General features: G+C 54.4%; 3 protein-coding genes across 4 annotated transcripts in view; 1 reads left to right on the forward strand and 2 right to left on the reverse strand.

Moving 5' to 3' along the window:
• The window catches only part of MMP24 (matrix metallopeptidase 24), a 53,810-nt gene extending 48,045 nt beyond the window's left edge, over window positions 1-5,765 (forward strand). Inside the window, exons 8-9 of the mRNA XM_018057758.1 lie at window positions 778-1,044; window positions 3,103-5,765. Coding sequence (XP_017913247.1) covers window positions 778-1,044; window positions 3,103-3,440 — 605 coding nt within the window. The 3' untranslated portion in view covers window positions 3,441-5,765. The remainder of the gene's footprint in view (window positions 1-777; window positions 1,045-3,102) is intronic.
• Window positions 7,386-13,800, reverse strand: EIF6 (eukaryotic translation initiation factor 6). 2 transcript variants are annotated; one of them, XM_005688491.3, is made up of 7 exons: window positions 13,666-13,800; window positions 13,291-13,402; window positions 13,071-13,156; window positions 11,358-11,533; window positions 10,639-10,815; window positions 10,258-10,439; window positions 7,386-7,670 (listed from the first exon to the last, which is right to left on the reverse strand). In XM_005688491.3, exons 2-7 carry the CDS (start codon window positions 13,395-13,397, stop codon window positions 7,661-7,663), a joined length of 738 nt encoding a protein of 245 aa, XP_005688548.1. In that variant the 5' UTR covers window positions 13,398-13,402; window positions 13,666-13,800; the 3' UTR covers window positions 7,386-7,660. The 2 variants fall into 2 exon arrangements, with proteins under 2 accessions (XP_005688548.1, XP_005688549.1); XM_005688492.3 differs by having other exon boundaries at window positions 13,637-13,752.
• FAM83C (family with sequence similarity 83 member C) lies at window positions 14,690-21,832 on the reverse strand. Its single transcript, XM_005688673.3, has 4 exons — window positions 21,141-21,832; window positions 18,591-18,758; window positions 18,280-18,404; window positions 14,690-17,404 (listed from the first exon to the last, which is right to left on the reverse strand). The coding sequence occupies exons 1-4, from the start codon at window positions 21,609-21,611 to the stop codon at window positions 15,967-15,969; spliced, it is 2,202 nt and encodes a 733-aa protein (XP_005688730.3). The 5' UTR covers window positions 21,612-21,832; the 3' UTR covers window positions 14,690-15,966.

The raw sequence follows: 27,480 nt of genomic DNA on the forward strand, positions 1-27,480 counted from the left end.
CCCAGCCAGACTGTGGTCTCGATCCATTAGGTCAGTGCTGGCATTCACTGTCTGTGAGCAGCAGAGAGCCAGAGGGCAGGCGGCAATCGGGGCAGAGGTAAGAGGCCGTTTCTGGAGTTGAGGAGGGCGATGTCTCTAAGGCTTGTGCCGGGAGGAGCACTGAGGTCAGGAGATGGAAAAGGCCTTGCAAGAGGCTGAGTGCTGAGAGGAGGAGGAAAGAGGACCAAGGATGCCACCTTTTTGGGGATGCTGCAGGGCAGAGAGGTGGTGAGGGAGGGAGCCCTCGCGGTGGAGATGAGGAACTCTGGAAGCAGACCTGGAAATTCCCAGAGGTCGGTGGGCAATCAGGGTCTTGGGCCTGGGGCCCAGGTCCACTGGGAGAGCAGCCATGGGCCACAGCCTCAGAGCTGGGTGTCACTGGTGGAAGGTGAGTACTTGTGTGTGTGTGAAGCCAGGAGAGGCTGAGGTCACCCAGAAAGGAGAAAGGAGCGAGTCACATGAAACAAAAAGAGGGTGGGGCACAGAGCCGGGGCAGCGTGGGGCAAGTTGCCCAGGACCTGACACCAGATTCCGGCTTCTTGCCCTCTAAGCTCTGCCTGGGCCAAGGGGCCACAGCCGCCCCCGCCAGGGGGATCAAGCAGGCCCAGGGCTGTTTCCCCTTGACACTGGCTTCATGAATGACTTCGGTCCCAGTAGATGATGGGCAAGTGGATCTAACCACAATCTCCGGCATTGAATGACTGAGGAAAGCTAATCCTGGGCTCCTCTTGGCCACAGGTGACAAGTACTGGGTGTTTAAGGAGGTGACGGTGGAGCCTGGATACCCCCACAGCCTGGGGGAGCTGGGCAGCTGTCTGCCCCGAGAAGGCATTGACACAGCTCTGCGCTGGGAACCTGTGGGCAAGACCTACTTTTTCAAAGGCGAGCGGTACTGGCGCTACAGCGAGGAGCGGCGAGCCACGGACCCTGGCTACCCCAAGCCCATCACCGTGTGGAAGGGCATCCCCCAGGCTCCCCAAGGGGCCTTCATCAGCAAGGAAGGATGTACGTAAGAACCCGGCCGGGTTTGGGGGGATCTGGTTTAGCGTAGGTCTCATCGGGGCCCGCCCACTGGAGGCGTACTCTCATGATATCCAGGTTTGAAAAATATCGCCTGGTGGCAAAGACAACTGCCTCATTTCGACCGACATTCACAGTCACTTAATCTTCTCTTAACAGCTGCCAAGTCACAGTTTCTCATCTCCAGGTATCATTCACAACTGAGAGAGGCTTTCATAGACTGACTTCATTCCCTCAGGCAGCATTTCCCAAGCAGAGGTCCTCAGGAGTACTCTAGGAGTGCGTTGTTATCAGATCTGAAATGATGGATGTGGTGATCCAAAGGGCTTTTTCACAGGGCTTGAAGATAACAGAGAGAAGCCTTTTTTTTCTAATGTATATTTTCTTAGCTTCTCCTGGGTGGCAGGCTGACCCAGAGCCTCTCTCCCCACTAGACTAGAAGCTTGTCAAGAAGAAGGACGGAGGGAATGCCGTGGTAGTCCAGTGGTTAGGGCTCTGAACTTCAATGCTGAGGGCCTGGGTTCAATCCCTGGTTGGGGTACTCAGACCCCACAGGCTGTACAGCACAACCAAAAAGAAGAAGAAGAGGAACTGGGACTTGCCAGGTGCTGAGCACGAATCCATGAATGTCTGTTGAATTCATCTCCATTGATCTGGTCAAAAGCAGACTGGAGCCAACCTGGCTGGTTTCATATCCCACCTCCACTACTCAGTATGAGTTTGGGCATAGCACTTAAGTCTCTTCATCTATAAAATGGGGATAACAATGGTCCCTATTTCACAGAGCTTTGTGAGGATGAACATAAATTACGTAGAGCAGCTGGCCCATGCCACGTACGTTTCAGCTGTTATCATCATCTTGCTGAGGATGTTTCAGTTTTTATGGAATGACAGGCATTCATTCACTCCACAGTAATTACTGAGAGCCAGGTTGTGTGGGAGGGCTGGAGATGGAGCTTGGAATGAGATGTGCATTGCATCTCTGGCTCCCAGCCTAGAGGCAGAAAAACAAGTAAGGTGGCAACAAAGGCAGTAAGGGAAAGCATGTGGGAGAGAGCATCTGAACAGAGGGCCTTGTGATAGAGGGTTGTCAGGAAGGGCTCTCCAAGGCGACGTCTCTGGTAAGAAAGCCAGGGGCTAACGAGGGGGGGGTGGAGCTGCTATTTGGTGACTCTCCCTTGTAGCTGCTTTACACACGTGGCCTTACTCTTCGGGGGAGCCTCAGAGACAGGTGACATCAGGAACCTTAGCCAATGAAAGTCCCAGCCAGGGTGAGGAGTCGGCCAATGGGAGAACGTGAGTTGCTCTCCGTCAGGACTGGCTCAGCCGATAAGGCTGCTGCAGGGAGCCTTGTGGTGGCTGCCAAGCCCTGCTGCCTCCTTGCCTTCCATCCCCTCCCCAAGCAGGGTCCCAGCGACCCTGCAACCTATGTTGTGAAGTCCTGTGTGCCAGGCTCCCAAAAAGGCAAGGTAATTACCAAGAGGTGGTGTCCACTGTCGACAAGAGAATTCTGGCTCCTTGTCCCCCTTGGCTCAGGCAGGAGCGGGCACAGCCCTGGAGCTAGCTGTGGAGGCAGCACTGTCCAAGCCCTGAGTGGGGGCTGCATCTGACCCATGTTGGGGTGGGGGGCATGAGGGGGTATGGACATAGTACAACAGGGCTGAGACCCCAGGCTGAGAAGGGTCCTTGTCTAGGAAACACAAAACGAACTCACCAGTTCTACCTAAAGCCCCTCAGTGGCTTCCCAGCACCTCTGAGATGACAGAGTGGGCTGGTACGGGTCTGGGTGCCTCTGCAGCTGGGCAGGTCATACTCCCTGACTAGCCACACCCTCTGCAGGGTGTGCCAGGCACTCCAGGTATTCCAACACGCTGTCCCCACCAACGCATGCGCCCACCCCCGCTTTCAGAGCTGCTCGTGGGCTCCTCTCGGGTGGGAGAGGCGGCCCCTCCTCCACACTGCCACAGCCCCTTGCCATTCCCTGCTGGCCCAGAGCAGGTGCAGGAAGTGTCAGGATGGTGATGCTGGGCCGTGTTTCTGCAGATTACACCTACTTCTATAAGGGCCGGGACTACTGGAAGTTTGACAACCAGAAGCTGAGCGTGGAGCCAGGCTACCCACGCAACATCCTGCGGGACTGGATGGGCTGCAACCAGAAGGAGGCGGAGCGGCGCAAGGAGCGGAGGCTGCCCCAGGACGACGTGGACATCATGGTGACCATCAACGACGTGCCGGGCTCTGTCAACGCGGTGGCCGTCGTTATACCCTGCATCCTGTCCCTCTGCATCCTGGTGCTGGTCTACACCATCTTCCAGTTCAAGAACAAGGCGGGCCCTCAGCCTGTCACCTACTATAAGCGGCCGGTCCAGGAGTGGGTGTGAGCAGCCCAGAGCCCTCTTTGTCCACTCAGTCTGGCTGGCCAGGCCCTTCCTCACCAGGGTCTGGGGGGCAGCTCTGGCCACTGCCCATCGGGGCCAGCAGGGCCCTAGGCCAGGGGTCACGTAGCTGAAGTGGTGGTGCATTGGCCTGGGCTGAACATGGGGCAGGGAGTGATGGCGGCTGTGCCCCAGGGTGGGTGCCTGGCGCCCAGCTGCCAGCCTTCTGTCCTGGGTAACTGCTCCCTACTCCAGGGAACAGGCCAGGCCCCGTCAGGAGGCAGGGCCCATGCCAGAAGGAGGCCCTGTGGTCACTGCGCCCCGTGGGATCCATGGGGCACTACTGCGCTGTACCTGGCTGGACCCAGCACCTTCTGTGGGAAGCCAGCACAGCCCTCGGCCCCATCTGGGAGATGCCACCAGTCCTGGTCCCCCTTTGCCAACACCTGCTGGTCAGATGTCCCCCCACCCCACCCCCACTGCCCTCCACGGCTACAGGACCCCTGCCGCCGACACAGTGGGCAGCAAGCCTGGGTTTCCCCTGCTGGTCACAGCAGACCCCTCAGGAAACCTGCTCCACACGTCAGGGTCTCCTCTTAGGGTCACGTGCTGCAGGCAGGGCTGTGGCCCAGCTGGGTCTGACAAGGACCCAGGTGTCACATCGTGAATATTTCAGTGTCCTGTCACTATTGTTTAAAGTCCCATTTTGCAAAGGCTGCTTGAGGCTTTAGGTGAATTAGCGGTGACTGTCTTGGCAAGGCCAGCCCTCCCCCCAGCGATAAGGACCAAGGTGCTGTTAAGGCCCCTCCAGTGCCCCAACACCCCAGGAGCCGGGCCCTGATGATGAGGCTACAGGGTGGGAGCAGGAGCTGATCCCTCTCTGGAGGCTGATTTAAGTTTGTAGCTGTCCTCTACTCTCCCGCCTCTCTCACCATCCCCCAAGTCCCTGCCCTGCTCCAGCCTGTCGCCTGTGGCCTGAGAGCTCAGCCTGATGGGTTAGGTGAGACAGAAATGACTCCAGGCCAACACTCTCATGACCCTGGGGGAAGGGGCCCAGGGCAGTCTTCTGAAATGCTCAGAGCCCGCACCCCTAGGTGCCCTGAGACCAACTCAATTTCTCAGCCCAGAAGCAGTGTTTATACCATGAGCTTGGCCCCTGCTAACCCAGCTCTCTAGGCCCACCACCCTGCACTGCTCTTTGGAAAAGGGCACCCATAACTGGTAACAGCCCCCAGCCTAGGGGCCCGCCCTTCACTGTCTCTGGCAGGAATTCCTAGGGCTCGGCTTGCCTCACATCAACCCAGGAAGAGGCAGACCTGCTTGTCGCTAAGGAGTCAGAGGCAGGACCAGTGGGCTCAATGATGTCCACAGGCTCTCTGCCAAATCCAAGAGGAGATGTCAGTCTTTGGGGGTGTTGGCAGGGCCTCTGAGCCTGCACAGGCCTTGCCCCCCACCCTGTGGCCTCTGAGCTTTGGGTCTGCTTAACCTGTAGCAGACGGGGCCTCTGGGAGCCATCTTGAGCAAAATCTCTTTTGTCCCAGAGACACCTATATGGGTCCACTGTGTTCCATCGTCATCCTTGTTTTTTTTTTTTTTTTTTCTCATTTTGGTCAAGGGCGGGCTCCCTGGGGTGGGTGGGGAACAACTGCGGAGATATTAGTGATTCATAGGTTTGTACAGTGTTTTATACTTTGCAAAGCACTTTATTAGCTCACCTGTCCACTCACATGTAACTCATGTAGTCCTTGGGAGGCCAAGGATAACTCTCACTGTGCCCTCAAACAAAGCACAGAGAGGCTGTTACTAGCCCAGGCCATTTAGTGGGCTTGCTGGGCATTGGGTCCCCACCTGTGGACCCCTCCAGGGTCCAAGATGAGATCAGAAGTGTCTCTTTTATCCATCTTTCCTCGGCCTCCCTTCCCCCTTCCCTGGTCCCTCTCCACTCCTCAGGTTGGTGCTCTCACTTCGCGAAAGCTCTAGGCCCCCCAGGCTCCCCACTGGCTCCTGGTACTACTGAGGTCAGCTGAGAAAGAGCAGGAGATGGAGGCAGGCAGCCCAGGCTGCAGATGTGAGGGACGCAGGGCCAGGCCCAGAGAGGGCTCAGCCTGGAGGTTTCCAGTCATGGATTCTCCTGCCTTGGGGTCATCTGTTTGTCCATCAACCCAGGACAGGGCAGACAGACAGAGGGGCAAAGCACTGGGGACCCCAGAGCCCAGCTTCCCCACAGTCTGGGGAACATCACAGCATTTCAGTGTCAGTCACATTTTAAACTGATCAGCCTTTGTATAATGTTTTTTAAATCATTTCTAAATAAAACAAAAATACAGAGTGTGTCATTTCCCTGGGCTGTCGGAACAGGGATCAGGTTCTGAGTGGCCTGAAGAAGCTTCTGGGAGACAGGATGCTTTGGGGTGTCTGGGAGCTGCCCAACACATCTCATCTGCCAGCCCCCAAAATCAGATGCCCTCTCTCTCCAAAAGGCTGGCCCTGGAGGCCCTCTGTAACTGGGTTCCCAGCGATACAACCGGATAATGCCAGGGTGGCCACCCAAGATGGCACCTCTCCCAGGAGAGGTATGGATGGGCAGGGTCACTGCGGCAAGGTCTTTTCTGAAGTCAAGACACAAGGTGCTATGACCAGGACAAAAGCAAGAGCCCAGTTCTTGGTGATAGCGAAAAATGAGGTGAGGTGAGGTGAGGTCAGTAGCCTTGGGGTCTTCTTACCAAGAGTCCTGACCTGGTTCTGGAAGCCAGTGACGAGAAGGCTGCCCCAGGACCCAGACGGCCAGAGAAACTGTGGGGTGGGCAAGAACACGAAAATCTGAGCTAGTCTGGGTGCAGGCTAAGGAGCGAACAAATCCAGGGTAGCGGGAGGGGCCGGAGGAAAGACAGCGCCCCGGGGCGAGGCTGCGGAGGCGGCTTCCTTCCAGTTCCCCTCCACTCCCCGACTCTCCGAGCGCCTCCAGGGTGGGCGAAGGTGGGGAGACAAGGGCCCGACCAGGAGAAGCGAACTGGACGACAGGAGGCGGCAGGCGCTAACTGCGGAGGGCGGCGAGTCAGTACCAGGAGGTGCAGGCGATGAGGAAGCGCACGTCGTCCAGCGGCCCCCAGGGGCTGGGCTCTGGCCGGGGCCGAGCAGGGTCCTCCGGCGCCGCAGGCTGGGGCTGGGGCTGCGGCTGGGGCTGCGGCGGCTCCGTGGAGCCCTGGCCACCGCTCAGCTGAGCGCCCATGTTCTGCAGGAGGACAGGCCCGTCAGGTGCGGGGCGGCTGCACACCACCCCTGCCCCGCCCCACCCCTCTGGGGCCCGCCCCTCACCTCGCAACGCCGGAGCCGCGGGTCGGAACCGTCCCAGCGCGGGTCTCCGCTCCCCGCTCGCCAGCGAGGCAGCGTCCGGAGGCACTGGCGTCCTGACGTCACGGCGCACGAACCACGCCCCCTAAGCGCCTGGGAAGGTTTCAGGGCGCAGGGGCGGGGCCCAGCATACCCGACCCCACCCACCAACACCCGGCCACGCCTTCCCCCAAGTCCCGGGGCCCCGCCCCACTCGCAACTCGGAGATCCGCCCCAACTACCCTCGCCTCTTCAAGCCTGGCGCCACACGCACCGAAGAGTCTGAGACTGTCCAGGGCACCTAGCAGCCAGGCCAACAACCTCCATCCACCACTGCAGGTCAAGGAGGACAAGGCTGCCCTGTGGCCAGGTGCCCCAAAGCCCTTCAGGATCCTCATACTGGCGTAGGGGAGAGCTGAAACAGACTTATTCTTTGAAGCCAAAACAATAAGGCTGAAGTCGTGTGGAAAACGGTAGTATAATGGAGTGTTTCTTTCTCTTGCCCTGGGATGAAGCTAATGATGGGGGGGCATGTAAAACTAAGGGGTGTGTGCATCCTACTCCACCTTCCCCCTGGAACAATGATGAGGGGGCTGAGTACACGGTGAAATCCCCAAATAACACATTCAGAATGGCCAGAGGAAGTTGTCCTTTAATGGGGTGGCACAGACAACAGAGCTCTCAGCCAGAAGCCATAGGACCTGCCAGCCAGCATGACGCGGCACATTTCTGCAGTAACTATAGATTCAGGAGATGGGCACAGATGAAGAAAGGCTGGGCATACAGCCACGAGTCCAGGTGAGTTCTCTGCCACTGCCCTGCCAGCATTCAGGACAGACTGGGTGGAACACTGAGAGGGAGCCAAAGTCCGAGCCAGGACCAGTATGGAAGGTGACTCAGGTGAGGCTGGAGAGAGAGAAAGGAGTGTTGTCAGTAGGTGTCAGAGCACAGCTCGCCCTCCACGCTCAAGGTGCTTGCCTCCACCCTCACCCCAGGACCTCTGCTCCAGCTCTGCCCTGAAGAGCCCCTTGCAGATTCCACCACTCCCACAAGTAACAATCCAGTCCAGGACTCTCAGTGCTTAAAAAGGGAACAGTAACTTCTTCTCCACTCAAGCAGGTGAACTCAAAATAACTTATTCAAATTGCTGATCATGATCAGAGCCTCACAGGTCAAGTCCAACAGACCAAATCAGACAAGGGAAGGGTGGGGGATTCTCAGAGAGGGAAGAGACACGACTAGGTCACAAATCCTCTAGTGGCATGACTGGAGCCAGAACATTCTTCCTGGAGGTGATAATCATTTGCATGATTGTAAAAGCGTGCGCCTCACAGCTTATGGGATCTTGGTTCCCTGACCAGAGACTGAATTCAGGCCTTCAGCAGTGAAAGCAGTGAGTCCTAACCACTGGGCTTCCAGGGAACTGCCTGAAGTACACATTTCTCATCCCTTATCTGACACCGTCCTTGTGAGGTCTCATGGGCACCTCAAATTCAACAGGTTCAAAGCCAAAGGAGGCTAATGAGTTTGTCTCTGCTTTATCAATACCCATTTTTTTTTTAAATAGTAACTACAATGCTGACCAGTGCTGCTGCCTGTAGGCAGTTCTGCCTGGCAGTTTCTGAAGTTTTTCCATTAAATACAACATTGCTGTAGTTTTTTTTTAGTAGGTAACAATGATCAGGTTGAAGCTGAAACTCCAAAACTTTGGCCACCTGATGCGAAGAACTGACTCACTGGAAAAGACCCTGATGCTGGGAAAGATTAAAGACAGGAGAAGAGGAGGACGACAGAGGATGAGATGGTTGGATGGCATCACCGACTCGATGGACATGAGTTTGAGCAAGCTCCAGGAGTTGATGATGGACAGGGAAGCCTGGCATGCCGCAGTCCATGGGGTCGCGAAGAGTTGGACACGACTAAGCAACTGAATTGACCTGAATTATCAGGTTACAGAAATTTCTTTCTGTTCTCAGTTGCTAAGAAGTTTCTCTGTTTTGTTCTTTAATTAAATGGTTAATTGTGGAAGTACTGTTTTCTTTATGAGGGTCAATGTTCCAAAAGGGGAGGGAGGGTATATTTTACTCATCACCACATCATTATTGTCTGATACATAGTAGGTATTAAAAAGTAAAAGTTGTTAAACAAATGACAAAACCACTGGTACCATTTTCCTGTTCAGACCTTTTCAACTGCTTTCCAGTGCTGAGAGCAGTTTGTCAGTGTGGTCTCCAAACTGCCCTCATCAGAATCACCCAGGAAAGATTACTGAAATAACTACACATGGCTGTGTCCTACACCAAACTGAGGGAATCAGGATTTGAAGGATGATGTCAAGAATCTACATGAAGAAGCATCCCAACACAGAACAGAGGTCAAAACACCTACTATAGTCAAAACTTCTTGACACGGGCATTCAGTCCTCAACCCTGGGGATAAAACCTTTCCCCTTCACACCCTCCACACTTCCCCACCCTATCTCTGTATATTCAATTACCGGGAAGCCCTGGTGGCTCAGAGGTTAAAGCATCTCCCTGCAATGTGGGTTCGATCCCTGGGTCGGGAAGATCCCCTGGGGAAGGAAATGGCAAACCCACTCCAGTATTCTCGCCTGGAGAACCCCATGAAGGGAGGAGCCTGGTAGGCTACAGTCCATGGGATTGCAAAGAGTCGGACACAACTGAGCTCTTCACTTTCACTTTCACTCATTCCCTAAAGCCCAGGCTGATTGATGTATCTTTCCCAAAACCTTCCTGGACTCCAGTTAAGTGTCTCATAGGAGCCTCCAGAGCCACAAAAGGCGGGGGAGGGGGTACTAAACATCCAGCACGATGCCTTCCAACGGAGGAGATTCTAGAGCCTAACACTCCAAAATCTCCAGAGTTAGGGCTCAAGAACCCACTTTTGATGACGGTGATTCTGATGCACTCACCACATCCACCCCCAAGTCCCTTAGGCACCAAAGCAGCCTTCCCTTCTTCCCTCAATAAAAAGATCTTTCCTGTCTCAGGCTACTGGCTGGATACACCAACACACAGGCATATTAAAAACTATAAAAGAAGGTAGTAAGTGTACTCGCTCAGTTGTGTCTGACTCTTTGTGACCCCACGGACTGTAGCCCATCAGGCTCCTCTGTCCATGGCATTCTCCAGGCAAGAATACTGGAGTGGGTTGCCATTTCCTTCTCCAGGGGATCTTCCCAACCCAGGGATTGAACCTGGGTCTTCTGCTTATCCTCTGAGCCACCAAGGAAGCCCTTAAAAGAAGGCGGTCAGCAATAAAGCAAGACAGCCTAGAGAAGGGATACACTGATGTATCCTCAAAGATGGGAATGGGCAGATACTCAGGCAATGCTTGTGGACTGTACCCTGTGCCTACTCAGCACTATGTGGATGTAGCCTCACAGAGGAGAACCTACCGGTATAAACAGTGTGGCTCCCATTATAGCCAGCATCTCCCTCCTGTCCCCTCAACAGAAGAAAGGCCCAGATACCTGTCAATGAGGGAATCCCGCATGCTGGTAGCAATGGTGCTAGGCTGGGCTTCATTCAGCTTGAAGACACTCTCCACCACTGACAGCTCTGTGCTGGTGGTGTCCAGGCCACAGAAGGCACACCAGTCGTTCACCACCATCCCAGCAGCAATCACCTCACTGCCTCGGTTCACAGTGCCTGCCTGCCAAAGGATGGTTCAGTGAGGATCATGGTACCAACAGCCCAAGTCATGAGGACTCTCCCCAATCCCTGGTCTCTGACCCGCAGTCTCAACCCCAAACTGCAACCAGATTCCCAAATACTGCAACCCAGATTCCCAAATACTGGGCAAAGGGATCTGCTCCAGCAGAAAACAGAGGTCAGAGAACATGACTGCTTACCACAAGGGGGACCTGAAGGAGAGAAGACAGCTCATCTTGGTCCTCAATTGAAGTCTTGGGATGTACCAGCCCTCCCTGGTTGCTGAAGACACAGTAGCTTCCTACCAGCACCTGGTCAGCCACTGTCTGTCTGAAGACTTCCACCTTTAGCACATCAGCCAGGATTTCTTCTGTTTCCTGTTAGCCAAAGGTACTGTGCTCAGCACAGAACAAGCAGATCAAAGTACCCGGGGCCTCCACACCCAGACCCACCCAGGGCGTGACTCCCTAAGCTCATTCCTCTGCTATGCAGCTGCATATGGAAGCTTCACCCAGAAAAAGGAGGGAATACAGTTTGGAGCAGAGTCAAGGCCAGCTACAAAGCCATGCATGCCCTGAAGAGCCAGAGGCTGGTCTCCACATCACCTTCTTTCCCTCTAACCCACAGGCAAGAGTTCAACTGTCAATCTTCTCTCCAGCCCTGGCTGCAAGACTGAATGAGTCAATCTCCCTGATTAATACAGGGTGGATTAATACACTCCCTAGCTTCTTTTCCCTAGCTGGTCACATCACGAAAGGCCTCTATTCACTCTTCCAACCAGTGCCTGAACTGCAGGAGCCCAGGTGTAAAGAGAAGCCACATGAGATACCCCAAATTCCTGCCTGATAGGCAAGAACAGTGGCTTAACACTGACTAGGCTAATATCCTGTGACTCTTGGGCTAAACTGGGCTGCCTCACCCTGTCCAGGTCTGGGTGGACTAAGGCCACGTAGTCGTTGCAGGTGGTGACATTGCCCAGGGCTGAGAGCCGTTCCTCCACCCGCCGGATCTGCACGCTGTCTGGGAGGCAGTTGCGAATGTGCTGTAGCTCCTGGTCAGTGGTGTTGTTGGGCACCAGGAGACCATGCCTGTTCCCTGGAGAGACCCAAATTAGGGCAGGTTGTGCAAGGATGAACTGTAAATTCACAAGACCTGCTGAGCACTGGGGCCTGAAGATACAACCCAGTCCAGGTAGCTTCCCCTGGAAAGCTTTAGATCCAGACCCCAGTCCTCCAAACCACTGAGCCAAGCACCCATGCAACCAGGAGTCCCACTGGGCAGGCCAGAGATGGCCTAGGAGTCTGTCCCAAACATCCTGCCCAATTCACCATCATCCACCAGGGATGACCAGGACCAAAAGGAAGGGCTCTTGGGCATTAGTTGTATATTTTGCTACTTAAAAACAGAGGTAACACTTCATATCTACCAGATGGCTAAATTCTTAAAAAGAACATCAACACCAACGGTTGGCAAAGATATATGGAGCAACCAATAGGAGTGTAAATTGGGCAACGACTTCAGATACTTATGTGACATCATCTATTACACTGGATACCCAGCCATTCCTCTCCCAGATATTATATATCCAACAGAAATACATACATTTGTTCACTAAGAAACATAGCAGCACTACTCATAATAGACCAAACTGAAAACTACCCCAAATACCCACTGTCAAAAGGATGAATGAATATACTGTGGTACATTTACACAAAACTGAGTACACAGCAACATGAATGAACTATAATTATATTGTGACAACAATGTCTAAACCTCTGCCTAACTCTGCAAGGACACAACTATGAACTAAACTGTGAGTTTCTCCCATCCTTTAAAAAAAAGAAAACAAAACAAACCACCAATGATCAGGCTAAGTTCTCTCTTATTACATAGGAACTAGCTTCAAGTCAAAAGATCACCAAGTCCAGAGATAACAGTGTTCTTCTGCCTGAATAAGAAACACTCAAGAGTCCAAAATCATCAGGCTTACAATAAAAAATAAAGGAAAAACTCCTATCTGAGCAGAACTACAAATAAGGGGTGGCAGTAAAGGAAAACGGAGGCAGTTCAAAGGATGGACCAATGGCCAGAGTCAACAGTGCTGATGGATATAGGGGTACCTGGTAAATAGAACTTAAGCTTTAAATAAGTAACTGCACAGGATGCCCCAGAATCTTAGCTTGTCATTTTTTAGAGGTAGAAATGGACCCTCAGAAAGAGGAAGCAATCTACCAGAGTCAGTGGCCAGGGAGGGAGAGATGACAATCCAATCTTGCCTCACTCTAGGACGAACCGGGTGAGTCACCTGGGTTCTTTGATTTTCAGGTTCCTCATCAGTCAAATTAGGCCAGTAATTCCTACCTCCCAGGGTCTTCAGTGAAGGACTGAAACAAGTGTAAAAGTGAAAGCCCTTGACGTTTTGATTACAATGATCCAGAAACCTTTGCCAGAGGTTGTCCCTGATCTGTTGACACTTAGACCGGGTCCGGCACAGAATTGAGAGATTCTGTAGTCGCTGGAAATGATGGATGAAAGCCTAGAAATCCCTGGGTCCTCCGGGTCCCTTCTAGGGGGAAGATTAAAGGTGCTGGGAGGCTCCACTCCCTCCCTCGGCGACTTTCAGCCTGCTTACCCACACACATGCGCCCGATGATGCGGCAGCCGGCGATGGACGCGTGCACTACGGGGATGGTACCAGCAAGTTCGCCCTCGAACACACTGTGGGGACACGGACTCAATGATCACGGGGCTAAGGGGCCCGAACCCTCCTCACTCTGTCGGAGCCCGACTCCAAGGACCTCTACCCGCCACCCACCCACACACTGCCCGCGGGCCCGGGGTTCCCATGGCACCTGTAGAAGTTCTCCGACCCTCCGATGGCCACCAGGCAGTAGGAGTTGGTAAGTTTGGCAAAGCAGCCGATCTCGCAGTTGTTCTCGAACGACGCACGGACCGCCATGAGGCCTAGAGGTTGTGGGACTGGAGTTCAGGGCCTGTGGATCCTCTCCCGGGACCGTGTGCCTCGGCCTCGACGCCGGGTCCGGGTCATCGTCCCCCGGCCTCCATGCGTCAGCCCCACTGCAACCCCGCCCCACTCGGCCCTCAGCCCTCAGGTCCCGCCCACCGCGCCCATCCAGACTCTCTGGTCCCGAATCCTCCGGCCCCCACCCCTCACGACTCAGGGCGCCCCGAGCTGACCCTTCCGGTGTCCAGCGACAACCGCTCACCAGGTAAACGCAACCTCCACACGCGGCAACAGCCCTCCTCTCCCCTCTGTAGGTTTCCGTTTCCGCCTCCACCCTAGGGGATTTCCGACAGAGCGTGGCGCACGCCTCCACGCATGCGGCCACTCTAGCTCCCAACCCCTGCGCGGACTCTATGGTTGCAAGTGATTCGGTCCAGACCCCCTCCTGGCCCCGCCTCCAGCAAGCTTCTCATTCATTCTTTTCTTCTTTCATTCAATCGGGATCTTTGTAGGAGGAACAACTGACAGAGACTTGTGCTGGTTGGATGTGAGGTATCAGAATGGAGGAGCCAGGAGGTCTCGCAAAAGATGGGTTAATGCTGGAGATATATTTATTGAACTTAAGCCTAGGGAGGAAGAGAAGGTGTGGGGGAGATGAGGGACAGAGTAAGGTACGGGACAGATTTCCAGGCCGAATCTGGAGCCCAGGGGAGGCTGAAGGGCTGAGATGTGAGGCCGAAGCCTGGGGTGGATGAGGTCATGGAGAAGGTGTCCATTAGGGAGAAACGAGATGTGCCAGAGGCTGGAGGAGGAGGCACAGCCAGAGAAGTAAAGGAAATCATTGTACTGAAGAAGGTATTGGAGAGAGGACGGTGGATGAAGCAGAGTGTTGCGGGGTGGAGAGGGGGGGCGTCCAGAGTGGGCAAGGGTCTGGGGGCTGATGGCTTCCACTTGTGCCCTTTGCACAGGCTTGATCACACTCAGCAGGCCAATTTCTGCCCCCGTCCCACCCCACCCACAGATGGTGGCAGTCAAGAGACATGCTCTGGTGGACGGATGAACTTGGCCCACACTTTAAACAAAAGTCCCAGGGTCTCTCAGGATGTCACTCTCAGTGAGAGCAGAGAGAAGCTTGGAACCCCTTTCCTACCCTGCCCCCTGCCACCCCCACCCTCCTACAGCCATTCACTTTCCTCCAGGGAAAGGTCAGAATGGTGCCTTTCCCCTGTCCCTCACCTGCATAGTCGTAACTCGGCCTTCTCAGAATACACCAGGCAGCCTCCGGGTCAGAGCTTGTCTGCTTTTATTGATTTGTATCACAAATACACTCCCAGGCAGGCCGCAACTCAGGAGAGGGACCCACATCTGACAGCCTATACTTCTGGCAATACTAAGCAAGATGATTGTGCGTGTGTGTGTTAGAGTCTGAGTATCCGTGTCCTCTCCGTCCTCTGCAGTTCATCTCAGACCCACTCCCTCAGTCCTCTCCCTGGTCTCTCTTCACGGGGTTCCCTCTCCCAGGAATTCCTCTAAATCTCACCTCCATCCATCCAAGTCCTTCCCACCCTTCAAGGTTTGGCTCAAAAGCTGCCTCCTCTAAGAAACTTTTCTCACCACTCCATCATCACCACCACTCTCTGGCCTTCATTCTCTACCACCTTCTGTCACTGGTTCGCCTTTCATTAGAAACACCAATGATTTATGCACTGAATCCTTGTCTTCCAGGGGCTGGGAGCCCTGCTGCATGTCAGCACAGGACTGGATACACAGCTTTAGGTAGAAAAAGTTATTGGATGGTACATGCCTGCCCATGAGTGTGTATGTGTGTGTGTGTGTGTGTGTGTGTGTGTATGTGGTTAAGTGCATATTTATAGTCTGTGGATCCTGAGGGGTCTACAGTGTGCACTGAATGTGTACTGGCTTCATTTAGCCAAGTGACATTTATTGAGTAACTATAGCTAGGATCCTGAGTGTTCTGGTTTATCACGTGGGCTGTGTCTGTGGGTGTGAACCTTGTCAGTGTGCAGTGTACATTGTGCAGGTATTTGGGGCACCTCTATGATATATGGATTTTGTGTGTATGAGGACATGGGAACTATTGATATTGTGTATCCCGTCTGTGCAAAAACACAATCTTAAGAAATAAAGATTTGAGCCCCGTTAGTTACTTGAACCTGATTCCAAGCAAGTCATCAAACTCACTAGGTCTCAGCTTCCATATTTATATTATAGGGAAGATGATACCTATGGTCCTAGAATTGTATACCTACCAGAATCTATCTTGTAGGATACTGTGAGTGAGGATGAATGATGAGAAGTAACCGGTATGGAGGGCCCAGCACAGTGACAAGTGGCAGGTGCCTGGTAACTGTAAATTCCATTTTCCCATGTGTGCGCATGTGCATATATGAACAAGAATCCCGAGCCCGGGAATGTCTAACCTGGGCTTCTAGATCCCTCTTCCCATACAGTTCCTACCCGAGCTTCCTCCCCAGAGTCTGGGACCTGAACAAATCTGGTCACAGTAGGTGGAAGACAGACATGTCCCTTTCTGGGAGTACAACTAGGTCTCAAAGCGGCTTCGGAGCAACTTGAACTTGGACTTGTTGTACTTAGTGATGAGGTCCAGTTTGCTATGGCCCAGGGTCCGCCGTTTCTCATCCTCAGACAGGCCATTGCTGTTGCCATTGCGCTGGCCACCTGCAGGGCCCCCGGAGAGGCTGGGCTCGGGTCCCTGCCTGGTGCCCTGCAACTGATGATACTTGGTGATGAGGTCCAGCTGGCTGTGGCCCAGTGTCCGCCGCTTCTCCTCCCCCAAGTCCACTCCAGCTTTTCGAGCAGGGCTCGGCCTAGGGAGTTCACTGGGCCCAGGCCCCTCACCCCGGAATGGACCAAAATTTGTGATGAGGTCCAGCTGGCTGTGGCCTAGGGTCTGCCGTCGTTCATCTGGACCCTGCTTGCCAGCCCTGGCCGGAGAGTTGGCTTCAGGGGGCACTCTGGAGCCCCCAGCCTGGGGGGACTGCACCAGGAGGTCCAGTTGGCCATGGCTGTGGTTTTCAGACAGCCTCTTGTCCTCTGGGGTCCAACTGCCAACCTTGGGTGAGCCTGACTCAGGGGCTCCCCTGGCACCCTGGGCCTGGGGCAGGAAATCCAGTTGGTTGTATCTCTGATTTGGGGCCAACCTCCTGTCCTCTGGGGCCTGCTCACCAGGCCAAAGAGAGCCTGAGTTGCGGGCCATCCCCAAATCAGGGCCTCCTGCTTCTCGTGCTCTGGGGAAGGGAACAAGGAGATCCAGGTGGCCATGGCTCTGACTCAGAGATGGCTTGTTCTCCTCCAGTGTCTCCAGGGCTGTGCTGGGTACCCAGCGGCCCCGTGAGGGCCTAGGCTCCTGGCTTCCTGGGACCCCATTCTCTGGGAACTGGGGCAGAGCTGAGACACTCCAGGGAAACGGGAGGAGAGGGCGAGAGCAAGCAAGCAGGGGTGACCCCCCTGCCAGGGTCACGGGGCTGGTGCTATTGTGGTTGAGGGCAGGGGAAGACTGGCACCAGGGGGATGCCCCCAGCTTGCTCAGGTTGGCCCTGTAGGGCCCTGACAGCGGGCCGTGGTTAGGGTCTGACAGCTGGCGTTGCAGGGAGGGCTGGCCGTCGGCCTCACAGCGGGTAGGGCCGGGGGATGAGGACCCCACACCCATGTCAGTGTGGTCACCGCCTCCTGGCAGAGCGAGGTACGAGTGGCCCACGCGAGGTGAGCGTTTGATGCTGCTGAGGCTGGTGCTGGAGGGTGATGAGGATGTGGTGCTGGGGACTCCTGGCCCAAAAGCCAAGGCCACTGGGGGAGGCCGCGGTGCCCTGGGGGTCGGGGGATCTTCACCTCCACAGAATCCCTCCACTGCCCGGGACTCAGCATAAAGACAGCGAAACTCCCGGTCAAAGTCTTCCACAATGCGGCCCCTCAGCTGCAGCACCATGCTCGTGTGGGCCTGGCTGCAAAGCCAGGTGAAGCTGGGGGCAGAGAGTCAGGGTCAGGAGGCAAAGTGCAGGCCCTCGGGACCAGGCAGGAGTCACAACCAGGGGAGGAAGACCAAACCACCACCACCACTACCAGCACTGCGAGGGCCCAAGTGAAGGGCAGAGCTCTGACTCTAGAGTCTGTGCTGCTCGGCTTAGTGGACTTGGATACACGGCTTCCCGTCACGGCCTTAACTTCCCCATCTGTAAAATGGACCAAGGTCTGGGTTCCCTGAAGTCCCTCCAGTTCCAAGGTGCAAGAGTTATTGGTTGACTAGAAAGTTCATTCAGGTTTTTCCATAGGATGGTACAGGAAAGCCTGAATGAAACTTTTTGGCCAACACCAATATTTTCTAGGCTTCCCTGGTGGCTCAGCAGTAAAGAATCCGCCTGCCAAGACAGGAGATGCGGGTTCAATCCCTGGGTCAGGAAGATTCCCCCGGAGAAGGAAATGGCAACCCACTCCAGTATTCTTGCCTGGAGAAGCCTGTGGACAGAGCAGCCTGGAGGGCTACAGTCCATGGGGTCGCAAAGAGTCAGATACAACTTAGCAACCAAACAACAACAACAACATTTTCCTGTGCTGGAGCATTAAAGTAATCCTTCCACAGAGTGAGTTTCTCCAGGGCCCAGCCTGGGGCTCTCTTGCTCCCCACAGTGGCCACTGGGCCCTGCACCATGCCTGACATTAGGCGGCTGCTAAGGCGTGCTGCGATTCATGGGGTCGCAGAGTCGGACATGACTGAGCGACTGAACTGAAGTCCATGTTGGAAAGGACGGATGAAAGAAGGGCGATTCAAAGCTGCCAGCTCCCAGGCAGCCTCACCAGCCCGTGGCCCAGCCCCAGGCCCCACATCCCGCTCACTCACCTGTAGCTGCCCGCCACCACCTGCTCACAGTCGACGATGACAAACTTCTCTAGGGCCTGCCCTGTGAAGCGGCGCCCTGCCTTGCTGCAATATGTGTCCCCGCATGTGCTCCGTACACGCATGTTCTGAGCCAAGGAGGGAAGGGGGTTGGGGGTGACCTTGAGAGATCGGGGCTCAAGCCATGTCCAAATCCCACGGAATTTCTGACCGGCCGGAAAGAGCTAAGAGAAGCCGGCCCCCCTCCCATTGGCTCCCAGCGCTCATGGACAAGCCCACCCCAGGCCCCAGCTCCTGCCCCATCCCTCTCTGACCGGCAGGTGCCCTCCGTTGAGGCCCATCTTGTAGCACATCTCCAGGAAGTGCCTCAGGTGCTGCTGGGCCAGGAGCAGGTAGACGGGGACACCGCGCCGGCCCGAGGCCTCCATGAGGTCACACAGAAGCTCCATGTCGGTGAATATGTCCATCACGACAGCCACCACCTGGGGAGGCAAGGGGAACTCAGCCCTGCCCAGGGACAGCGGCCAGATCCCAGGAAACAGGCACTGGACTACAAAGCAGGAGGCCAGAGCCTGTGAGACCATCTGAACTGGGAGGGCTCTTAGCGGTGACCCAGCCTGGGGGGGTTTGACTTAGAAAGAGGGAGGTTTCACTGTCTTGAAGCCCAGAAGGCTGTTTGAAAGGTTTTGTTTTTTTTTGTTTTGTTTTAACTGATTTTTATTGGATGTTTGAAAGTTTTTGTGTGCATTTATCTAAGGACAGTTTGTTTATCTGTTGTCAGATTCTCAAAGAGGTCCGTGGATCAGCTGCACTAGTCTGAAGGTCTCCTCTACATAAGTGAGGACTGATGCCCAGAGAGGGGAAGAGTCAAAAGCAGAACCCAGCCCTCAGTTCCCAGGCCAGCACCTCACACTAACCCCCCACTAGCTCCAGCTGTCACTCTGTGACTCTGAGGCTTCCTTGTCATGGACCAGAGCTGTGGGCAGTGACGAGGGTCTTTGGGGCCCTTTGCCAGACCCATCTGTTCCTCTGCAAAGCTGCAGAGGTTGCTGTGACCTTTACCACCCACACCAACTGGGACCAAGTTTTATGCTCATTGTCTGCTGTGAGAACCTCCCCTCCCAGTTCTCCAGGTTGAGAGGCAGCAGGTGCACAGCAAAGCACTCCAGTTCTGGAGCCAGACAGAACTGGGTTCAAACCTGCACTCTGCTACTTCCTAGTGACACAGCCTTGGGTGAGTTCCTTCACCTCTGGGTGCCTCGACTTCCTCACCTGTTAAATGGAGATAAAGATAGCTACCTCTCTGAGTTATGGAGAATCAAACGTGAAAAGCCTCAACATGCAACTGAAGCTCAATAAATGACCCTTTCCTGCTGCTTCCTTAACAAACAAGGACCTTGGGCCACAGGGAGAGGAAGCACTTCCTAAGGTCACCGAGAGTCAGTGACAGCCCAGAGTGGAAGCCTGGCTCCTGGCCCAGAGGAGGAGGGTCTAGATGAGAGGAACCAAAGCATTGAGGGATGCCCTGGTCCATGGCACAGGTCTGGCGAGGAATGGTGATGGGGGGTGGTGGGGAGGACAAGCAAGAAAGATCAAAGGGGCAGAAGTGATGACAGCAGCTGTTCACTAATAACCCCATTCCTGCTGCCAATTAGGCCCTGCCCTCCCCTGCCTGGGGCGTAGGGAGATTTGTCAGGGAGGCTCTGGAGGTCCTGGTAGGTCCCAGCATCCTGGCTCCTAACATCTGCAGTGGGTTCCCTGCAGGCTGCTCCCCTAGCCAGGGCACTGGGGCTAACCTGCCTCGAACCCTGCCTGGGGTCATCTGATTCATCCCCCTGCCTCCTGAGTCAGTGGTCTGGGCTCCAGGAGTGAGGCTGTGCTAGTCTGTGGCTACAGCACCCCTATCTGCCCTCCCCCGTTTCCCTTTCTCCTGAGCCCCTGCTCCCCATCCCTGAGCCCAGCAGCCGCCTCTCCTCCTTCCTTTGGGTGCAGAGCTAAAAGCCCAGCCCTCAAGACCAAGTGGAGGCCCAGGCTTCAGTGCCTCTTCCCCTGATTCAGGCCAGGGGAGACACGGTACACAAGGGGCAAGGCGTGGTTGGGGCCATACGTCAGGGCTGTGCCTCGGTCTTGGGGCCTGAGTCTAGACCTCTTTCGTCTACCTGAGCCCTGGCTCCATTTCACCAATGGACTGGACCTCCCTGAGTAAGTACCATCCCCTGCTTGGCCTCAGTTTCCTCCTCTGTAAGTCAAGGGGGTGGCTCAGATGCTCACCGAGGTTGGGGCTCTTTGTCTTAGGATCATAGATCTTTCTGAGAATCTGATGGAAGCCATGGACCCTCTTCCCCAGAAGAGAGGACTCCTCTCTGCAATGAGCACCCCTTTGCACCTGTCTTCCGGGTGTCTGTGGTATCTCTGAGGCCCATCCCCTGTTCTAAGCTTATCCATAGCGTCCCCGAGTGCCAAGGGGTTGTGCTGTGCTGTGCTTCATCGTTCAGTCGTGTCTGACTCTTTTTCGACCCCAAGGACTGTACCCCATCAGGCTCCTCTGCCCATGGAATTTCCCAGGCAAGAATATTGCAGTGGGTTGCCTTTCCCTCCTCCAGGGGATCCTCCCAACCCAGGGATTGAACCCAGGTCTCCTGCATTGCAGGCAGATTCTTTACCATCTGAGCCACCAGGGAAGCCCGCCAAGGGATTACCAAGGTAAATAAAACCTCTAGGAGCTTGTGATCTGTTGGGCACAGAGGTTCTTGTCCCAGTGCTGCCCCAAGCTGCTGGGTGGCCTTACGTGCTGGTCCCTTTCCGTCCCTGGGCCTCAGTTTGCACATCTGTGAAATGGGTGTCTGAAGAGATGGGGCTCTTACCGTGCGGGCCTGGCTGAAGAGGAAACGCAGAAGGTCTTTGATGCTCTTGGCTTTGTCCCGCTGGAAGTGGACCACAGCCTGTGTAGGGCTGAAGCCCGTGGCATGTGGCACCTCGGGCCAACCCAACTCCAGGTCCGGAGGGTCTATGTCGGAGGCCAGGGGGAAGTAAGTGCCCGAGGTGACTTCGGAGTGCAGGCTGAGGTGGTCAGGTCCCAAGGCCTCGGGTCCCTGGGCCTCGCCGAGCTCCGGGCCCCCGCGCGCATGGCTGGTCATGTAGTCCATGTCCAGGGCACTCAGGAAGGGCAGCTCCCGCTCCTCGGAGATGACCCGCAGGTAGGCATCCTCGCCCCGCTCCAGGAGGGCGTCGGCGGCCAGCCGGGCTGCCTCGCTGTGCTGCAGCACTAGTGGGGCGCTCTCCCGCCACCAGGGTCGCTTCAGCTCTTCCACCCGGGTCCTCAGGGGCCCCGCCATGCCCTGGGCCTACGAACACGCCCACCCACCAGCTCCTCTCACCCTCCAGCGGGCTCCATGGCCTGCACCCTGGGCTGGCCTCGGCAGGAAGAAGATCCCAGCGGGCCTGCCTGCCGCCCCGCCTGTCCTGTGTGGCAGGGCCCCGGGTCTGTTGTCACCCTATGTCAGAGCCATGCTCCACCCCTTTGCCCCCGGCCTCAGGAACCTGTCGGGTCAGCCTCACCTGTCTGCCTGCTGTTGGGACTCGCCCGCCCAGAGAAAGGCAGGCCCTCAGCACACTCTCCTTCCCCATCCCCCTCAGCCCCACCCCAGCATCACCTGCTCCTTCCCCGCCAGGCTCCTAGCAGTTTCCTTCAAACCCTGACCTTCCAGAGTCCCGGTAAAAAATGCTGTTCCACTCCGGAAAAATTCTGTTCCGATGGCTGTTTCCAACAAGCTCAGCTCTGGGAAAGCTCTTGACCTGGTGGGGCCAGACCCTAACTCTAACCCTAACCCTCCTCAGGGGCTGGATATTAAATGATTATGGGCTTCTCTGGTGGCTCAGTGAATAAGAATCTGCCTGCCCATGCAGGGGATATGGGTTCGATCCCTGGTCCGGAAGATTCCACATGCCATGGAGCAACTAAGCCCGTGAGCCATTAACTACTGAGCCTCCGCTTTAGAGCCCACAAGCAGTAACTACCAAGCCTGTGGGTTGCACCTACTGAAGCCCATGTGCTTAGAGGCATTGCTCCACAGCAGGAGCACAATGAGAAGCCGGAGCACAGCAATTAGAGTAGCCCCTGCTCGCCACAACTAGAGAAAGCCCATGCAAAGCAACAAAGACCCAGCGCAGCCAAAAAGAAATAAAACTGAAAAAGTTTAATCGTTATGAGAACGTTGTTTGAGAGGATCAGGGCGCACGTTGCATGGCTCGGAGGCAAGCAGGTCTGGAGGCAAGTTTCTGCTTTCTGCCACCATCAAGGGCCAAAGTCCCAGAGCCCTCGGGAGCAGGGTGAGAGGCCTTGTGCTGCAGAAAAGGAGTCAGCAGCTGGCAGCTCACTGGGGAGGCAGGTCGGGCAGGAGTGGTCGCAGCGGTGCACAGTGCCAGCCCGAGGCACCGCCTTTCTGTGGAGGGACGAGGTCCAGTGAGGATGGCCAGGGCGGCAGGAGACCTCAGGCCGTGTCTCGTGACCCTGCTTAGTGCTGGCTGCACTTGCTTCGGCGGTCTGTGGTCATGCCCAGACCGGCCACAGGCTCCTCTGTGTCCATGGGACACAGGTTTGATCCTTCATTGCAGGACTAAGATCCTGTGTGCCATGCTGTGCGGTCAAAAAAATAAAAGGAGGCCCTCTTCTGGAGGTGGGGAGGCTGAATGACGGGTGGGGGGTGAGTAAGCAGAGCCAGACCGTGGGAGGGTAATAAACTGTCGGGGTAGCCAGGGTAGCAGGGCCTTCATTAGGGCCTTATCTCCAGATCTGTTGAGGGGGGCCCAGGGGCCTTATCTGGGTCCAAGAAGCACTATCGGGAGGGGAGCAGGCATATTTCGGTGCCGTTGAGTTTCTGTGGTTTATCCCTCGGTGTGTACATACCTACCTGATGATATGTATTTTTGGCTCTTTTTTAAAATTATTTTTAATAAATAAAGTTTACCATCTTAATTTTTTTTTAATTTACTTTTTAAAATTTATTTGACTGCACCAGGGTCTTAGTTGTGGCATGTGGGATCTAGTTCCCTGACCAGGGATCAAACCCAGGGCCTCTGCATTGGGAGCCGGAGTCTTAGCCACTGAACTCCCAGAGAAGTCCCTCATCGTAACTGTTTTTAAGTATGTAGTTCAGTGGTTCCCCCACACTGGTATGCACCTCTCACCACCATCCATTGCCAGAACTTTTTCCATCTTCCACAACTGAAACTCTGTCCCTATAACAGGCTTAGTACCTTCCTCTCTCTCTCCCAGCCCCCGACAGCCATCACTCTACTTTCTTTTTTTCTCGTTTTTAATTTTTTTGGCTGCACCAGGTCTTAGCTGTGGCATGTGGGATCTAGTTCCCTGACCAGGGATCGAACCCAGGCCCCATGTATTGGGAATGCAGCATCTTAGCCACTGGACCAGCAGGAAAGTTTCCCTACCACTCTACTTTCTAACTCTATGAATCTGACTACTCTAGGTATCTCATGTAAGTGGAATCATACAGTCTCTGTCTTTTTATGACTGGCATATTTCACCTAGCCTAATATCTTCAAGGTTCACTGATGTTCGACCATGTGTGACAGAACTTCCTTCTTTTTAAAGGCTGAATAATATTCCATTGTGTGTACATACCACATTGTTTATCCACTCACCCACTGATAGACACTTGAATTGTTTCCACCTTTTGGCTACTGTGAATGCTGCTGCTTGAACATGGGTGTAAAAATTTGGCTCTATATTTTTTTATATATATTTCCCTCCATGCCCACATTTGTATTAGATTCCATTTCTGTAAGTAAAAAACCCACCGAATATTGGCAATTTCACATTTCATATGGCTCAACATATACAGATGTGCCTCAGAGATACTATGAGTTCAGACCATTTATTACAGACCACTTTAATGAAGCAAATATCTCAAAGTGAATCACACAAATTTTTTGGCTTCCTAGTTCATGCAGAAGTTATGTTTATACTGCATTGTAGTCTATTGTGTGCAACAGCAGTATGTCTAAAAAAATACATATCTTAATTTTAAAATACTTTATTGCTGGGACTTCCCTGGGGGTCCAGTGGTTAAGACTCAGGGATCCCACTGCAGGGGGTGAAATTTCCATCCCTGGTTGGGGAACTAAGATCCCACTTGCTGCATGACAGGGACACAAAAAATGTTTAAAAATATACTTTATTGCTAAAAAATGCGAACCATCATCTGAGAACTCAGGGTTGCTACAAAGATTCAGTTGGTAAAAAATGCAATATCTGTAAAGCTCAATAAAGCAAAGTGCAATAATGAGGTGTGCCTGCCCCTGTACCTGCGCACGTACACACATTACATGCTATCCATCTGTGACGTTTGGGCGTCTGCTTGGCTGCCTTAGCTGCACATTAGTGTGTTTACCTACATGCACATCTTATGTGTGCTCTCATGTGTGTGTGTGGTGCACTTCTGGGTGTATGAGCATCCGGCAGCGGGGGTGCTCTTTGACCCTAACATTAGACCATGGGCCTAAGTGTCTGCACAAGGGAACTCAGCTGAGAAGGACCAGGATAGGAAGACTGAGCTGAAAAGGGCTCCAAGGGATCCCTGATACCCTGATAATATTGGATTGCCCAAACGTTCATTTGAGTTTTTCCATTACATCTTATGGAAAACCCCTAATGAACTTATTGGCCAAGCCAATAAAAGCATGTAAATCAAACCAGATTCCCCAGGGCTGAAGAATAACTCACCTTCCCAATGGGCTGAGTGGGTAAAGGGCAGTGGGAGGGTAGACAGGTAGGTCCTAGCCTTGGGGCTGAGCCTGGGGTGGGGACCCAGGGTGACGAGAGCCATGTGGATAGCTAAGCCCAGACCTGGCCGCAGTGTGTCGGGAACAGGCTCCTTAATAACTATTATTAAGAAGAAGAAAAAAATCTTCCTGTCCAGGAGGTGTTCAGGCATCATTCTACCATTCTGGGGGCTATTTAGCCTTATCTGTTCTCACAAGCTGAGTGGCGCCTGAGCAGGTGAATGTCCTGTTTGGGTGGTAGGAGCAGAGGCTGGGCTGCAGCCCTTCAGTTGCAAACAGATCTGATGCCAACATGGCCACACACCTTTACTGGGGCACCTCTAGGTCAGAGAAGACAAGATTCCTGGAAGGAGCAGCCAGGGCTGGGAGGGGAGCCAGAGTATGCCCAAATCTCTTTAAAAAAAAAAAAATTAACTAATTAGGCTGTGTTGGGTCTTAGCTGCATCGTGTGGACTCTGTTGCAGCACACGGCTTCTCTAGTTGCAGCACGCGGAGGCTCTAGTTGAGGTGCGTGGACTCAGTAGTTGCAGGGCGAGGGCTTAGTTGCTCTATCATTTGGGATCTTAGTTTCCCCACCAGGGATCAAACCCATGTCCCCTGTATTGGAAGGCAGATTCTTTACTACTGGACCACCAGGGAAGTCCCCCAAATCTCTTGAATCAAGGCAAAGCTAAGAGCTAGACACAGGGACAAGTTGTGAGGATTCCCAGAGACTGGCTCATGCTGGGAATTAGAGGAGAAAGATTTCAAGATGTGTGGAGTGGTGGGCTGAGTGTGCCAGGCTGGAGGACTAGAGGGGCAGGGACAGGTTTGTTGAAGGAACTGGGTGCAGTGGTGGGGGTATGCGGGGCAGAGTGGCCCAAAGCACCAGAGTCCCAGAAACAAGCCAGATGCTGTGGTTTAGCTGCTCTGGAGCACCACGAAGGTCTCCGGAGGCCACACCGGCTCTGGCACTTAATGGGTGAGCTGAGCACTGAGTCACAGCGGCTTGATCTGTAGGATGGGGCCAACACCGTCTCCTTCACCAGGTTGTCGAGAGGAATAAGTGGACTCCCTGTGTCAGGGGCCTGACTGGGAGGAGGATGAGGGGCTCGGGACATGGTGGTTTAGAGTCTTTGCAGCCGTGAAGGGACAGGGGATCTGGGAAGGCTTGGCAACAAACGAAGCAACATCAGAGGAGCTCCTCCTGGTGAGCCCCTCCAGACCACAGGCCAGTCCTGAAGGTGAATGTGACCCTGGGCCGTGTCAGTGGACTGTGGTTCTGAGACTTGGCCTCTTATCCCAGCTCACGGGAGGCAAGGTCCTCTCTCCACTGTGCATACGTGGATGCATGCCAGGCAAGCACCATCACAAGGAATAAGGATTCTGGCATTCTGTTTTGGAAAGGTGGTCTAGAGTGTGGATGCTGTGATGATGGGGTCTCAGCCTTTCTCCCTCATCCTTCCCTCCACCCCCTCTACCCATCCGTCCACGTATCCCATCCCAGTCCCCATTCATGTTTCCTTCAGGAAATGTTTCCCACTCCCCTCTCCTGGAGGTGAAGTGTGAGAGGACCACTCCTGAGTCCTCAGTGGTTCCACCCTCCACAGAGAAGGGGAATGATTTGTTCACTTGGTGGCTGAGGGAAGGAGCTGGGCTCAGATATTTCTCGGTATCTCTGTCTCTCACGGTAAAATTCCAGAGAAGGTTCTGTCCTGGGGGGCAGGGGGTGTGCATGTTTAGTTTGGGGAAGATATTAGAAAGTCCATTTGGCCAGAGAGCAAAAGCGATGTTCTCCAGTCAGCTTTATCAGAAGTACCGGTGGGGGTCTCCCTGGTGGCTCAGTGGTAAACACACCTACCAAGGCAGGAGGCGTAGATTCGATCCCTGATGGAGGAAGATCCCACATGTCGCAGAGGAACTAAGCCCATGCGCCACAACTATCGAGCCTGTGCTCAGCAGCCCGTGCTCTGCAAGGAGAGAAGCCACCGCAAGGAGAAGCCCACACACCTCCACGAAGAGCAGCCCCCCACTCGCCGCAGCTAGAGAAAAGCCTGCGCGGCAAGGAAGACCCAGCACAGCCCAAAATAAAGAAATACTGCTAAAGGCACCGTTTTGTCTTTGAATGAAAGACAAATCATTCCCCTTCTCTGCGGAGGGTGAGCCAGTGAGGATTCCGCAGTGGTCCTCTCACACTTCGCCTCCAGGAGAGGGGGTCTGGGAATTCTCTCCCTTGAAGGAAACATGAATGAGGACAGGTGGGATGGGATATGTGGACAGATGGGTAGAGGGGGTGGAAGAAGGGACGTGCGGAAAGGCTGAGACCCCATCATCACAACATCCACAGTCTAGACCCAGACACAACCACCTTTCTAAAACAGAATGCCTCCAAATAAGAGGCACCTCCACCTCTTATTTCTCCAA

The sequence above is a fragment of the Capra hircus genome, chromosome 13 (assembly GCF_001704415.2).
Source record: "Capra hircus breed San Clemente chromosome 13, ASM170441v1, whole genome shotgun sequence".
Classification (NCBI taxonomy): domain Eukaryota; kingdom Metazoa; phylum Chordata; class Mammalia; order Artiodactyla; family Bovidae; genus Capra; species Capra hircus.

What these genes read in the sequence shown, in the direction of transcription:
- EIF6 (XM_005688491.3), bottom strand. Translation starts at nt 13,397, where the DNA reads ATGGCGGTCCGTGCGTCGTTCGAGAACAACTGCGAGATCGGCTGCTTT. An exon ending in CATCGGGCGCATGTGTGTGG is followed by an intron (nt 11,534 to 13,070) that starts GTAAGCAGGCTG and finishes GGGTCTCTCCAG; the next exon opens with GGAACAGGCATGGTCTCCTG. An exon ending in TCCTTCAGGTCCCCCTTGTG is followed by an intron (nt 10,440 to 10,638) that starts GTAAGCAGTCAT and finishes ATCCTTTGGCAG; the next exon opens with GCAGGCACTGTGAACCGAGG.
- FAM83C (XM_005688673.3), bottom strand. Translation starts at nt 21,611, where the DNA reads ATGGCGGGGCCCCTGAGGACCCGGGTGGAAGAGCTGAAGCGACCCTGG. An exon ending in TCTTCAGCCAGGCCCGCACG is followed by an intron (nt 18,759 to 21,140) that starts GTAAGAGCCCCA and finishes TTGCCTCCCCAG; the next exon opens with GTGGTGGCTGTCGTGATGGA. An exon ending in GTGGTGGCGGGCAGCTACAG is followed by an intron (nt 17,405 to 18,279) that starts GTGAGTGAGCGG and finishes CTCTGCCCCCAG; the next exon opens with CTTCACCTGGCTTTGCAGCC.